The sequence below is a fragment of the Phragmites australis genome, chromosome 4 (assembly GCF_958298935.1).
Source record: "Phragmites australis chromosome 4, lpPhrAust1.1, whole genome shotgun sequence".
NCBI classification, from domain to species: Eukaryota; Viridiplantae; Streptophyta; class Magnoliopsida; order Poales; family Poaceae; genus Phragmites; species Phragmites australis.
In genome coordinates, this window is record NC_084924.1 from 41,464,750 (window position 1) to 41,478,466 (window position 13,717).

The 13,717-nt window shown below is 53.0% G+C and overlaps 1 protein-coding gene across 3 annotated transcripts; it reads right to left on the reverse strand.

Moving 5' to 3' along the window:
* Positions 1 to 9,350: 9,350 nt before the first annotated feature.
* LOC133916567 (glutamate decarboxylase 1-like) lies at positions 9,351 to 12,447 on the reverse strand. Of its 3 annotated transcripts, XM_062360296.1 has the most exons (5): positions 12,209 to 12,447; positions 11,771 to 11,975; positions 11,033 to 11,233; positions 10,185 to 10,706; positions 9,351 to 10,093 (listed from the first exon to the last, which is right to left on the reverse strand). In XM_062360296.1, the coding sequence occupies exons 1-5, from the start codon at positions 12,292 to 12,294 to the stop codon at positions 9,635 to 9,637; spliced, it is 1,473 nt and encodes a 490-aa protein (XP_062216280.1). In that variant the 5' UTR covers positions 12,295 to 12,447; the 3' UTR covers positions 9,351 to 9,634. The 3 variants fall into 3 exon arrangements, with proteins under 3 accessions (XP_062216280.1, XP_062216281.1, XP_062216282.1); XM_062360297.1 differs by lacking the exon at positions 12,209 to 12,447 and having other exon boundaries at positions 11,033 to 11,551; positions 11,651 to 11,902; XM_062360298.1 differs by lacking the exon at positions 12,209 to 12,447 and having other exon boundaries at positions 11,033 to 11,551; positions 11,771 to 11,892.
* Positions 12,448 to 13,717: the final 1,270 nt, after the last annotated feature.

Sequence of the window (13,717 nt, forward strand, 5' to 3'; positions counted from 1 at the left end):
TAATAAGCAATCACTATGTCAAATTATTTCTCCGGATTCCCTATGTTTAATCTGTCTGGTGAGGTGCTCGGTTGTGCGAGAAAAAGTTCGCTCTCTCATTTTCTCCCGTTGATAAAAGAATCCCAATCGGTATACATGCGAGCAGTCGCCGCTGACTTACGTCCGACATGGTAGGCTGTGGTATTCGGTGTCGTGACGGGCTCCCGGGCACTAACCGAGTTTCGGGGCGCTCTGGGTAATCCCATCACTCGAGCCGCTCGAGTAGGCCGGAGCTCAGGCCCCCGGAGCGGGCTGTCGGTGCTCGGTCTGGCCTGTCATACCCGGGCGCCACCGAACCATAGGACCTCTAGGTTATGCCTCTGTCCGCTCTTGTCCGCCGGTTCGGGTATTCGAGAGGTCTCGGGTCGAGAACGAGAGCAGTCTATAGCAAGTACCGCACTAACAGAGCGCACCAGACAAAGAAATTCTATATTCTCTCTCTCGAGTCATAGGTTGGCCATCACAAGCAGTTCGGCCGCGAGGGCTTCAATGCCCCGGTCTCTGGTCGGCCCCAAGGGTCTTCGGGTGGTCCTACCGCCTAGGCTTGGGTGGTCGAGATCACCCGACCCTAGGAGCCTCGTATGCCTCTGGGCACTCGGGCGCTCCGTTGAAAGAATCAAGTCCCCGGGCCCCCGAGCTCGGAATCAACCCATTCTGGATCGGCTGGCCGGAAGGCCGACGGCTGCCCGGTGAGTGGTTATATTCAGACAAATCTGCTTTCAGTAAATTTATGTTCCCGAGTCATTCTCGGGGGCTCTCGCGCTTTAATCTGCTCGGTGAGGTGGTCTCCTGGCACGCAAAAACCCTGCCACGTGTCGGCTTTTTCCAGAACGACAGAGCGGTTCGTAGAAAGGAGTACCGTGCGTGCGGTAACGTCTGACCGAAGCCCTTCGTGGTGGTCGTGGTGTTCGGTCCGCTTTTAAGGACCCCGAGCACTACCGAGTCCTCAGGTGCCCTGGGTAATCCTATCACTCGAGCTGCTCGAGTAGTCCGGAGCTCAGGCCTTGAGGGCGGGCTGTCAGTGCTCGGTCCGGCCCGTTTTGAGCCCGGGCACCACCGGACCGCGAGGACTTTTGGTCACATTCTCGCTCGCACGCGTCTCCCTTCTACCAGCTGAGTGGTCGCAAAGTGAAAAGGTGTTCGCTGGGCACGGCGTGTTCCGGGCAGGGTCGATCCATCTCCCGAGCAAGGGAGTCTGTGTCTTCGTTTCTTAAAATAGGCAGTGCGGACTCACGAGAGCTTGAAGGCTGGCTGCGCCAACGCCAGCGACCAGAACAACTTCATTTCTCGGGGATGGGAAGGTCGGGAACGGCCCGACTGAGTACTCCTCGGGACTTCCAGGCAGAGCACCAGAGGAAACATCAAGCATACAGAGAAATTGGAGTTGCGAACCCAAGGAAAAGCTGCCATTATATTCACAAGACATAGACAAGGCGTTTTTCTAAGGGTTCACTCCTAATGTTCACTCCTGCATCTACAACAAAAGAAAAAAGGGCGCAGAAGGCCTAGTCGGCGGTAGAGGCGTCGGCTGAGTCCTCTGAGTCCTCCCCGGGGGCTGGCGGTGGCGGCACCTCTCGCCTGAAGCCGGCCGCCACCACAGAGGCGGTACTCCTAACCGCTGCCCGGGCGGCCTCCTCCTCAGCCTCGACCACTCCCTCCCGCGCCGGCTCCAATGGGAAGTTCGGGTCCCTGCTTCGGTAGCAGGCCAGGACGTGCTCGGCCACGGCATGGGCCAAGCCACGTCCCTCTCGGGCGGCAAGTTCCTGGACTGCCCAGGGCAGGGTCTCGAGGCGCTCGCAGACCTGCTGCAGCCCCAACACTTGTCGTGCGGGGCCGTCGCCCTTCTTGTCGTCGACAAGCCGCCCAAGACCACCCCTCTCCACGGCCCGTCGCATCCGCCGGAGTATATCCTCCAGCATATGCTCGAGGTTGACCCGCGAAACAAAGGCGGTCTCGAGCTTCTCCCTGGCGGCCCGCAGCTGTGCCTCGAGTCCCTGGTCCCCGGCCGGACCGGAAGAACCGCCAGCTGCGGCGGGGACGGCAGCCTGCTTCGCCTTAGCCACCATCTCGGACAGGGCTTGTTCACGGGCGGTCAGTTCCGCCTCGTGTTTTGCATTTTCTTCCGTCCTGGTCGCCGCGGTGGCTGCCGCAGCAGCGGCTTCGCTCTCCCGGTGACTCAGCTCGCCCTCTCGGCGATTCAGTTCGCCTTCTCGGCGACTCAGCTCATTCTCCCGCCGGGCCAGCACCTCCTCCTGCTGGACCACCGAATCCTCCCGGGCTCCGAGATCCGACGCTGATAGCTCGTTGTCTACTTCCCGGATGGAGACATCCTCTTCCCAGCGCTTGATTTCTCCTCTGATCTTCTGGAGGTCGTCTTCCCAGCGCTGGAGGTCGGCGCGCGTCTTCTCGTCCGCGCCCTCTCGGCGGGCCAGCTCGGCCTGCCGCTCCTCTGCAAGCTGTTCCCGGGCTGTGACCGCCGCCTCCCTCTCCTGCGCCTGCCCCATCCTGGCAAGGGCCTCGGCAGCTTGCTGCCTCGACGCCTCAGCCAAGCGGGCGGCGTCTTCTCGTTCCCGCGCGGCCTCTGCCCGCACGGTCCTCAGGTCTTCTCGCTCCCGCGCGGCTTCCGCACGGATGTCTTCTAGGAGCTTCTGCTCCCGCGCGGCTGCCGCACGGGCCTCCTCTTGGGCGCCCGCCAGCTGCGCCTTCTCCAGTGCCAGGCGGGCGTGCTCGGCCTCGAGCTCCCCCTCCTTGGCCTCCACCACCGCGCCCAACTGCCCGACTGCTGCTCGGACGCCTTCAATGGCGGCCAGGAGGGGATCGGCTGGCCGGCCGGGCACTACGGGCGCCGATGGGGCCCAGGCTTCTCCGCCGGATGCCTCCAGGGGGGCCGAGCTCTCCGCAGGGCCCTGTGCCGCCATCCGCCCCGGGCTCTGCCTGCCCGGGGTAGGCTCCTCCGGAGCCAAGGTCTCGGACGGCGGCTGCGTTCCCGCATCAGCCGCCCTGCCCACCGGCCCCGGCAAGGCATCCGCCTCCACCGTTCTCCGCCCCGGGCTCTCTGCGCCCGGGGTAGGCTCCGCCAGCGCCCTTCCCGTGGTCGCCGCCACCGCCTCTCTCCCTATGGCCACCACGTCAATTGGCGCCTCCGCCGTACCTACACCGGCCTCCGTTGGCCCAGCGGGCAGGTTCGGCTCTGGCCTTGGCGCCTGTTCCCTCTCCGTCGCCGCAACGCCTGCGGCCGGCCTACGGGAGACGAGTAAAAGTTGTCAAAGCTCAGTTCGGGCCGAAAGGGCCCATGGAAAAGCAAGAAAGATGACTCACCGATACCGCCATTTGGCCGCTGGGAGCCTGATATCCGGGTCCGGTGCCGTCGGTCCGGACCCCTCCCGCCGCCTCTTCCGCTGGGGGCTCGGCTGGGCCACTACGCGGGCCTCGGGTGCCGCCGCACGAGTCTCGGTCTCCGCCGCGCAGATCGCAGGCGTCGGTGCGGGCCCCATCCGCACCAGGCGCGGCTCCAGCACCGGAAATACCGCCGCTGCCGTCGGCGACGGCGGAGAGTCCGGCAATAGGATCAAGGCCCGGGGTCGTTTTCCCCGGTCTCCCGGCGTCAACTCTTCAACAGCTTCAGGGGCGCCCTCTTCTCTTGCGCGGCGGCTGCTGCTTATGGCGGCCCCGTCGCCAGCCTGCGCCGAGCTGCCAACAACCTCCTCGCCAAGGAGTTCTTCCAGCCCGGGGAGCTCAGAGGCCTCGGGACTCCGGCTTCTTGGCCGGTCCACGGGCCCTTGGGCGTCAAACTCCGGCAGCCGCCTCATGATAGCCACCCGGTCGGGATGGGCGCAGAGCGCCATCTCCGGCCACGGGAGCTCCGCCCGGCTCATGTCCTCCGTCCCGGTGATCACTCGGGTCATCCCTCGCAGCTCCGCCTGCCCCAGATCCCAACTCGCGCCGATCTGGGTCCTGGTGATGTCCTCCGGCCCGGTGTAGAACCAGCTTGGTCGGGCCCGCTCCCGCAAGGGCGCCAATCGACGACGCAGGAAGTCCACGACCACCATGACAGAGGTCAGCCCGGACTCGCGCAGCTCCAAGATGCGCTCCAGCACCGGCTTTAGCCTCGCGTCTTCTGGCGGCGGCGCCTCCCACGTCGATCGCCGAGGTTCCGCCGCCTTCTCTGGCAATTCGAGCCGCTCGTGGGGGTCGATGTCGACGAAGAACCAGTCCCGTCGCCATTCCTCCCACTTGCTGCGCACCACCTGGGGAATATAATGGTCCCCCAGGCCTTCCCGGAGCCGAAGGTTGCAGCACCCCGCGACGTCCGCCGTGGAGTGCCCCCTCTTCTTCCCCACCGGCCGAAGGACGAAGAAGTGGCGAAGCAGCGTCGCCGACGGCATCACCCCCACGAACATTTCGCAGAGATGTGCGAAGACCGCCAACGCCACGACGGAATTGGGGCTTAGGTGCGCCATTTGGATGCCGTACGTCTCCAGCACTTGCAGGAAGAAGGCGGAGAACGGTGGCACTAGCCCCGCCGCCACGAAGGAGGTGAAGAGGACGGTTCGTCCAGGAACGGTCGTCGTCGGCGTCAGAGTCGCCGGCCTCACCACCACAGCACCCTCCTGACCCTCCGGCACCAGCAGCTTCTTGATTTTATCCGCCGCCTCCTCATTCCTCAGGCGAGATTCCGGCAAGATGCTGTCCGGAGTCCTATCCCGGCGTCCTCCTCCAACCCTCGTCATCTCAGCAGAGTGGAAGGTGTTTTTTGGTGGTGAAGAGAGAGAGAAGGAAGAACGCTCCGATCGCCTGGGAATTTCCTAGGGGCTTCGAAGCGCAAAGGAAGCAGGAGCACGAGTGCGAGAGAGCGTGGAAAAGGGGAACGGACCGATCCATTCCCCCTTTTATATCTCAAAATTCAAAAACTGCCGCCCCGCACGGTTCGCTCGGCGAAGCGTCGCCTCGGTCGACGCAACTGTCAGGCGAATCTCCCGTCGATCGCGCAATGTCAGCGGTTGCCAGGCGTATTTTCCTCGATCTACGCGGCGACCGCGTGGGCCGCCCGTATGATTATCATGCCCTTCGGAAGTTGAGTGGACACGCGTCCACTCATTTTCCCGTTGGGGCATGCTTGATGTCTAAAATCCGCAGGGGCCACCTCTCGAAAGCTTGCCACATGGCGTCCGGCCAGCCTTGGCCTCGGTCGCGACGAAGGGCCCATTCGCAGTCTCCGTCCCATCGACTGCCAGCGGGCCCGGGGGCTGCTGTCGGTGTATTTAGAACCAGAGGTCCCTAAGTCCCGAGGCCAGACCGGCCGTCCACCACATATCACCACCCTGCAAGATAGGTAGAAGCAGAGTCCCGGGAGAGAGTGCTCGGGGCTGCACGTGGCAGCCCCCGAGGACTCGGTGCCCCGAAGGTCCCACCAAAGTGCTCGGGAGAGAGTGCTCGGGGCTGCACGTGGCAGCCCCCGAGGACTCGGTGCCCCGAAGGCCCCGCCGAAGTGCTCGGGAGAGAGTGCTCGGGGCTGCACGTGGCAGCCCCCGAGGACTCGGTCCCCAGAAGGTTCGCGCAAGCTCGTTCAAAGACTCGAAGGGCCCCGTCGTCAGGGTGTCATCCAGTCAAGGGCCCGATGCCGCATTTAATAGGCGCGCGTGGCCTGACATTCTGACATCCTGACATTCTCGGCTGCCCACGCCCCAGTGTCAGACCCTGCCATGCACTGGCAGGGGGGCGTGGGTCCATTAAATGCACGGGTCCCGTCCCGTTTTTACCTGCGCGCCTCGGGATAACATTGCCAGAATCGAAGCGTTCGGCCTGCCACCCTGCCCTGGCAGGAGAACAAGACAGGGTGGGCGCACCGGGCACCTCCGAGGCTGTCCGGTGGGCCCTTTTCATAGCGCCCCGAAGCTCCCGCGGCGGCTGGTGGTTGAATGCGCGCCGCCTTTCCTCCACCGCCCCTGTCACTTCGCCAAGATGAAATGATTACGCCTTTCTCCGTGGCACCTGGGCATTCGCGTCCCCTCTTTCCCATTCAGGATATGTCGAGGTCGGCACACCTATAAAAGGAAAGGATGGAGAACACTGAAAAGGGGAGAAAAAAAGGTCAGTCGAAGGACAAGAAAACAACAGCCCCCGATCACAAGACGATCAAGAGACCAGATAGTCAACAACCTCCGGTGAGCCAGGCGAAAGATAAATCGATAGACTTTCGAACCAGCTCAAGTTAAGCTAGAACATAAGAGCCTCCAGCTCTTTGTAAACAGTTCTCCTCTTAGAACCAGATATATCCTTGAAGAATCCCCTTCAAGGATAAATATAGCACTCATACAGGAGTAGGGTGTTACGCCTCCGTGCGGCCCGAACCTGTCCAAAAACCCGGTGTACCCGCCAGCCATCGCATTTACTTCCGTTCCCACTCATTTCCCACACAAGCCTTTCCAGGATCATCCCCCCGGCCGAATCTCTAAAGAGGGGTCTCTCGGGATCCCTGCGACAGGAGTTCACTCTCCGACAGCGTGTTTGTGACTAAGTCCAAGAAAATTGTACACGCTAGATGATCTAGCGCTAAAGAAAATAAACTCGTCGGATGATCCGACGTTCACATGCAGTATACACTGGAGTATTTCAACAAAGAAGCAAAAATTAAAGTACACGCTGAATGATCCAACAGTTGGCATCAGTGAGTGTCAGAGCTTTTCTTGCAGAGAGGTTGCAAACTAGGTCTAGCGGACTTGTATAAACTGGATGGTCTAGCGATGAGCATGAATGCACGTCGAACTATTTCTTGAAGAGAGGATTCCAGACGTCCGATCTGGCAAGTTGAACACGCTAGATGGTCCAGTGCTTAGCAGGAGTGAGAACCGGATCATTCTGTGTTCATGATTTTTCTAAGATGTGCATTGACTGAGGATTTTGATTATAGACTAATCTATAATGGAGTTGAAGATATGTGTTTGTTTGTCTTATGGTGTGTAGGTGATGTATGAAACTTGACGACTGACGACGGAGAGCTTGGTTCCGGATGATCAAGGGAGCCGGGCGGAGTCAATAGTGATCCTAACTGTACACATGGAGGTCAAGCAAAAAGTGAGATGGAGGATGAAGACGAAGTGTTGATAAAGTCAAACAAAAGGGATACCGATGCAAGTGACAAGATGACCCGAGGGATTAGGAGCGGGAGAGACAGTGGTCAAGATCGTAAGACGGAGGACACGCGTTGATATCGGAAGAATTGCTTAAGGTGTAAGCAAGTGGTTGTGAGTCACGCTTTGAGAAATGCACAAGGCAGTTTCCCAGTTTGGTCGCAAAAATCGCTGGAGGATGGAGTGCACATGTGTTGTCATTGAAAAGCTTGCGTCGAGGAGCCACGACTATCCGATGACGAAGAAAAAATCGAACGAAACTACGCCAATGATAGATGGGAGTGTATTTTAAGTGAATGACAGTTTAGGGATAGGATTGCTTAAGGTTTAAGCTACCTCCATAGGTTTATGAATAGAGGAGTAGGACTGTGTGGGAAGGGTGAGCCAATGATTAGAGTCTTTGAGAGTTTTGAGAGTCTTTCACTTGTGTTATGTGGAGAGGGAGAGATGAGTAATTAGCCTATATTTAGGTGAGAGTTTTTATGAGAAAAATAATTTATAATCTCCAAAAAAGGGTGTTACTTTGAGCTTAATGATGAAAATGTTTTTGCATATGCTTAAGTTTATCTCCTTCTAGTCTCCTATTTTTGGCCCCTATATTTTCGTGCATGTTTTTGGTGTTTCCTTGTTAATTTTTGTTTTCCTTGAGAACCGCTTGTTTTGGGTCGTGTAAAAGTTGTTCTTTTTATTGCTAGAGGATGAATCATCTTATATGATTTGGTCTTGAACCATTTTAACCTGCTAGATCTATCAACTTGAAGAATCACTTCTTCTAACAGCTAATTCTCTTATGTTTAGAAGTTTCTGGTCAAGTTGTTTGATTCTTTGCGCTATGACTCTTAATATGATCATAACTGAAACCTAATGTTTACATCCATCTAAGAGGAATGTTGGTTTTGGAATTCTTACAATTTGTTCTCGTCTCTCTCACTTTCGCATATGATATTAAGATGCGTTGAATTCAAGAATAGAAGAAGAATATTAATTTGATTTTTTTTTAAGATGTCTATTCACCCCTCTAGTTGCGTATCTCGATCCTGCATAAAACTAAAATACTTAATTTCCTTATGTGAACTAAGCTACGCAAATTTGTCACTGTTACACACATGATTAATTTCCTAGCTTCTTGTGTTTGTGTACATCTATATATGTCTTCCTTTACACTTAAACTTGTAATTCTATTATAAAATTAATTGAAATTGAGTAATTACAGTACTTTTTGACAATTACGTAAATGCTTTTGAGTGCTTGTGTTCGTTTCGTGCCCCTGTTGTAGCTTAATTAATACAATTGAAAAAAAATCTATATTGTAACAAAAATTGATCACAAAACAATTGATCGCTCATTTTTAGTTCGAGAATGACTTGAGTTCACTGCGATGTTTTGTCTGACCCAAAGTGAGCTCGCTCGTTTTTAAATTGACTCAGCTTACTCGAGTAGCTTGAATTTTGACTCAACTTGAGCCCTAGGCACGGCCCACGAGCTTTTTTTAACCCCACTAACTCACTTCTATCTGGACATGCTCAACAATCTCCTAACACAATGCTCAAAAAAAAGTAAATGTCATAAAACTACAAGTATTTATACTTAACTATTAAAATACCGCAACTTTTAAGATCAGTTTGACAGATCTACAACTAGTTATGTAAAACTTAAACTTTTACATAAAACTATAACTATTTTGCTCCGTTCACACTATATAAATTTTTTTGTGTTATTAGGAGCATAAATAGTTGTAGTTCTATCAAACTCGCTTTAAAAGTATGGTTTTTTATAGTTAGTGCAAATATTTGTAGTTTATGAAATTTACTAAAAAATATCTTCTAACACAAATGTCCATTGTAAAGTGTAAACCCTCTCAAATTTGGATGGTGCTTTCGACAATGGCAGACGACTAGAGTTAGTGAACACTTGGTGTAGCTCTGCTACTATTTTTCTTGTATTATACTTTAATCCAAATAGTAACAGATTTGTTTGTTTTAGCTTTAGCTTGTGAGAATTTAGTTCAATCTATAGAATTTGTAGCAGCTCGTTCCTACCAGATTATAGATTATGAGATTTTATAGTATAAATTGACTTATGAATTATGACAATTAACTTTTATATGATGCCTATTTATTTTTTACTTTTATTTTTAGGGATAGAATCCATAATGAGAATCTAAAATAACACAGCTCTTAATAGACTGCGAACACAAAAATGCTGCTCCTGATTGATAATTGACAGAATTAAGCACATTTATGCCACTCAACAAAAAAAAAAACGCTCAAAGAAACATTTCGTACTCTCAAAACTCATCAGCGCAGTGCAGTGCAGAGCAACTACACAAATTATGGAAAGTCAAAGCAAAGTTTTAAGCCACAAACTCTGCCAAGACTTAGAATTAACCGTATTTCTCACTCGGTATTTCAGGGAAAAAATATCGGTAGCTTACACCATGCCCACGGTCTGTAGTGCAAGTGGCACTAGCAGACGCCGTTGGTCTTCTTGGCGAGCACAAACTTCTTCCACGCCTCCGTCACCGACCTCTGCGTCTCCAGCTCCGATTTCTTCTTGGCCAGCGGCGCCGGCAGGGGAGGCGGCGCGAGCTTGGACGGGAGCGCGTCCAGCTGGTACATCACCTTCTCGATGTCGAGGACGAGGCGTTCGGCGAGGGTGCGGCTGAACTCCTCCCGGATGACGACGCGGAGCACCGTGACGTGCTGCGCGTCGGGGGGCATGGTGTAGGCCGGCACGATCCAGCCGAAGCGGCGCAGCATGTCGGAGATCTCGAGCTCGTCGTGCCGGCTGCGGTCCTTGAGCGAGAAGGCCACCAGCGGCACGCCGTCGTCCTTGGACACGATGTTGAAGCGGCCCGTCTGCTCGAGGCCCACCTTGAGCACCATGGCGTTCTCGTGGCAGTTCTCCATGATGTTCCTGTACCCCTGCATTGATTAATTACAAACGTATCGATCATGCCAGATGATCATCAAACGCAGCCCCTACGATTTCGATCAAGGATGTCAATGGATTTACCTCGAAACCGTGGCGGATTAGCTGGTAGTACTGCGCGATGACCTGGCTGGAGCCCTTAGAGAAGTTGAGAGTGAAGGTCGGCTGGTCGGCGCCGAGGTAGTTAATGTGGAAGATGAGCTCCTCCGGCAGGTCCTCCTTGTTGCGCCAGATGCACCAGCCGATGCCGGCGTAGACGAGGCCGTACTTGTGGCCGCTCACGTTGATGCTCTTCACCCACGGCAGCCGGAAGTCCCACTCCAGCTCCGGGTACAGGAACGGCGCGATGAACCCGCCGCTCGCCGCGTCCACGTGGATCGGCGTCTCCCACCCGGTCCCCCTGTTCTTGTTGTCGAGCAGGTCGTTGAGCAGCTTCACGTCCTCGAACTCGCCGTTGAGCGTGGACCCCAGGATGGCCGCGACGCAGATGGTGTTCTCGTCCACCATCTCCACCGCCTTCTCGGGGTCCATCACGTAGTACCCGTCGCGCAGCTTCACCTCCCTGAGCTCGACCTCGAAGTACCTCGCGAATTTTTCCCAGCAAACCTATACCAATCCAAGCAGCAATTGATGAGAATTTTTCTCGTCCTCTGGGAACAATTCTGTGTAGCTGATCACGCGGTAGTTAGTTACTCCCTCCGTTTCATTTCGGTATTTTTTCTTTATTTTAAAAAATCAAACTTTATATACTATGACTAACATTTAATTTAATTATAAAAATATCTAAGTATGTTATATACTTAAATTATAATTCAAAATAATTCTGTATTATATAGTTTTATAGCTATAAATGATATATTTTTTAGAAAAACTAAGTTAAAATCTAACAAAAATACATCTACTATCTTTAAATAGATGGAGTACTTAGTTACCTGGACGTTGGCGCCGGTGACGATGTTGGGCTTGTCGAACGGCTTGCCCTCGGCCTTGCGCTTGTTCTGCCAACGCCGCTTGAAGGCCAGCCCGGCCAGCATGATGGCCTCCGACGAACCCACCGTGCCGACGCCGACCGCCGTCTCGGACTCGCCCAGCGGCGCGTGGAAGAGATGCGCGATCATGTTCACGCACCGATTCTGTAATTCAATGCCGGACGCGAGTGTCGGAGAGAAAAAAAAAACTAAATCTCCGAGTCTATGGAACGGTCCGGCCCAAGATTTACAGAATTAACCGTTCGGTCCAAAACTAACCGAACTTTACTTATGGGCCTTTTTATATCAACATTCAACATTTACCGCTCTTTACTAGGGGTAATATTTTTTTCCTCTAAAAAGTGGTAGTATTTTTTCCTCCAAAAAAAGGAGTAGTATTTTTTTAAAAAGAAAAGGCTCGCATGAGTCGCATGGCATGATGAAGTAGATTAAAGCCATCTCCAAGCTGCACCTTGAGGCATGCTGGGAAAAGAACAAGTAGCCAGTCAGCCATACGATGACTAGGTCGGGCATGGCAACTTCTTATCACGAATCTAGAAAACTGTGCCAGGACCAACCAACCTTGGCCGACCAAAAGCCCGGCTTTCCAATGTGAGAGCACGATGATGGAAGGCGAATTGAAGCGTGTACAGGGTCAAATAAAAGGAGTGATTCGATCCATTCGAGGGGTGACATGTGTACCTGGAGCTCGGTGGTGACCGGGTACTCGTCCATGTCGACGTAGTTCTTATTGATGGAGGCCATGATGAGCTTGTCGCACTCGGGCTCCATCCACGTGGTGACGAACGACGCCAGGTTCAGCCGCGGGTTCCCGTCCAGCATCAGCTCGTCGTTGATGATCTGGTACGCCGCCTCCTTGGGGATCGAGTTCTCCGGCATGCGGTACCTGCACGCATCAATCAAAACGCATCGATTCGGTCACTGGCCCCTGAAGAGGAGACGGGGCTCGATTCAGCACGAGCAAAAGAAGAGCATGCATTGTTCAACGCTGCGTGCAAATTGGCTGCTACAAGCCTCCAGCAAAATTGCCAGCCAAAAGAACCAAAAAATGCGGGGAGAGCTAGGATCGAAACCGGCCAAGAACAACAACAGCAAGAAGAGGAGGCCGTGGACACATGCCTTGGGAGAGACGAGCGGACGTAGCGCGACGCGAACGTGGAGTGCACGGACATGTCGCTCTCGGAGACGGCCTTGGTGAGCACCATGGCTGCGATCGAGCGATCTATCAACGTGCGCTTGGCTTCAGGCTCGGAGAGGAAGAGAGGACTTGCAGGACGAGAAGCTAATTTTATGGCGCTTCGAGCTCTCTGGACTTTGGAACGGATGCTATGTGGTTTTGGTGTGTGTTTGTGGCGGGGGCAACGCGCCCGTATTTATGCGCGCCCCGGCGCGGGTCGCAAAACTCCGTGTGTGCGTTCGCAAGGGAGGAACAAGGCCGGAAAAGTAACAGAGGAAAGAACCCGTCCTAGTACATTCGTCGTGTACCTTTCCTCTTTTTTTTTTTTAGAAATTGTACCTTTCCATTTTTGATGACTACTTCCTAACTCAGTCCACTGATTCCATAGGGTACGAGTTTGACTAATCAGGACCATTAAGCAGTGAGTTATTCATCTTCTTCTTTTCCCTCTTTTTTTTCTTCTATTTTTTCTCTTCCATACCTAAAAATTAAAATTAGCTTTTAGATGCACCGAGAAGCAAGCTTAAGCCCAGTGACGAAGCTAGCGCTACAAAAGACCATGGTACCGGTGGTGTACACGTTTAGACTTGTGAGGTGCACAAGAGGTGAGAATTAGTTGCTAATCACTAAATTAAGAGGTGAGAATTAGTTGCTAATCACTAAAATTTTATTTTAACTTTGATGCTGATGCACTCCAGTCAGTCTACGTTGGATCCGCCCTTTCGATTAATTGAAAAGCTAAGGAGCAGCAGGCAGGAAATTCTTGCCTTAACCCTTTCTCACTACGGGCACTCGTTTCATTCGGCGAAAGGTAACATGCCATTGTTTGGTTCGGTTAACGGACGCTCTGGTTAGTTCAGTCATGTATAGGTCACCCAGGAAAAGCGGGTATCACGTGTGCATACACACATTTTTGTTTCCAGAGAGGAAGGTAGAGACAGAGTATATACTAGTCTTTTTAAAAGAAACAGATAAATCGATGTATAGTCTGCAAAAACACGTTTTGGTGTAAGTCAAAGTTAACATATTTGAGAAACTTCCTAAAAAACATATTCGAGAAGAACTGATCGATTTTTACGTTTGTCCCCTGTTCCGTTTGGTGCGGGCCACCAAAAAACATACAAAAAATGAAGAGACTATACAAGGTCTAACAGAGGCACGTGATCCGAATACATGTACCAGTACTTGTACAAGCTGTAAAGTTGTACTCGTGGAATATCCTTGTAAAGAACGAATTAGCTCGTGGAATATCCTTGTAAAGAACGAATTAGCCGTACAAAGGTCGGCATGTTTGACATACATCCTATTCTTATTTCGTTGATTTTTCATATAAGCAAAACGCACTGAGCCGTTTGCAATCCGGGTTTAGTTACGTGAGCTCCACTTATCAGCTACCCACAGACTCGATGCCGTCTAGAGTCTGTTTAGTTTTTTTTTTATGGTTGAGTGAA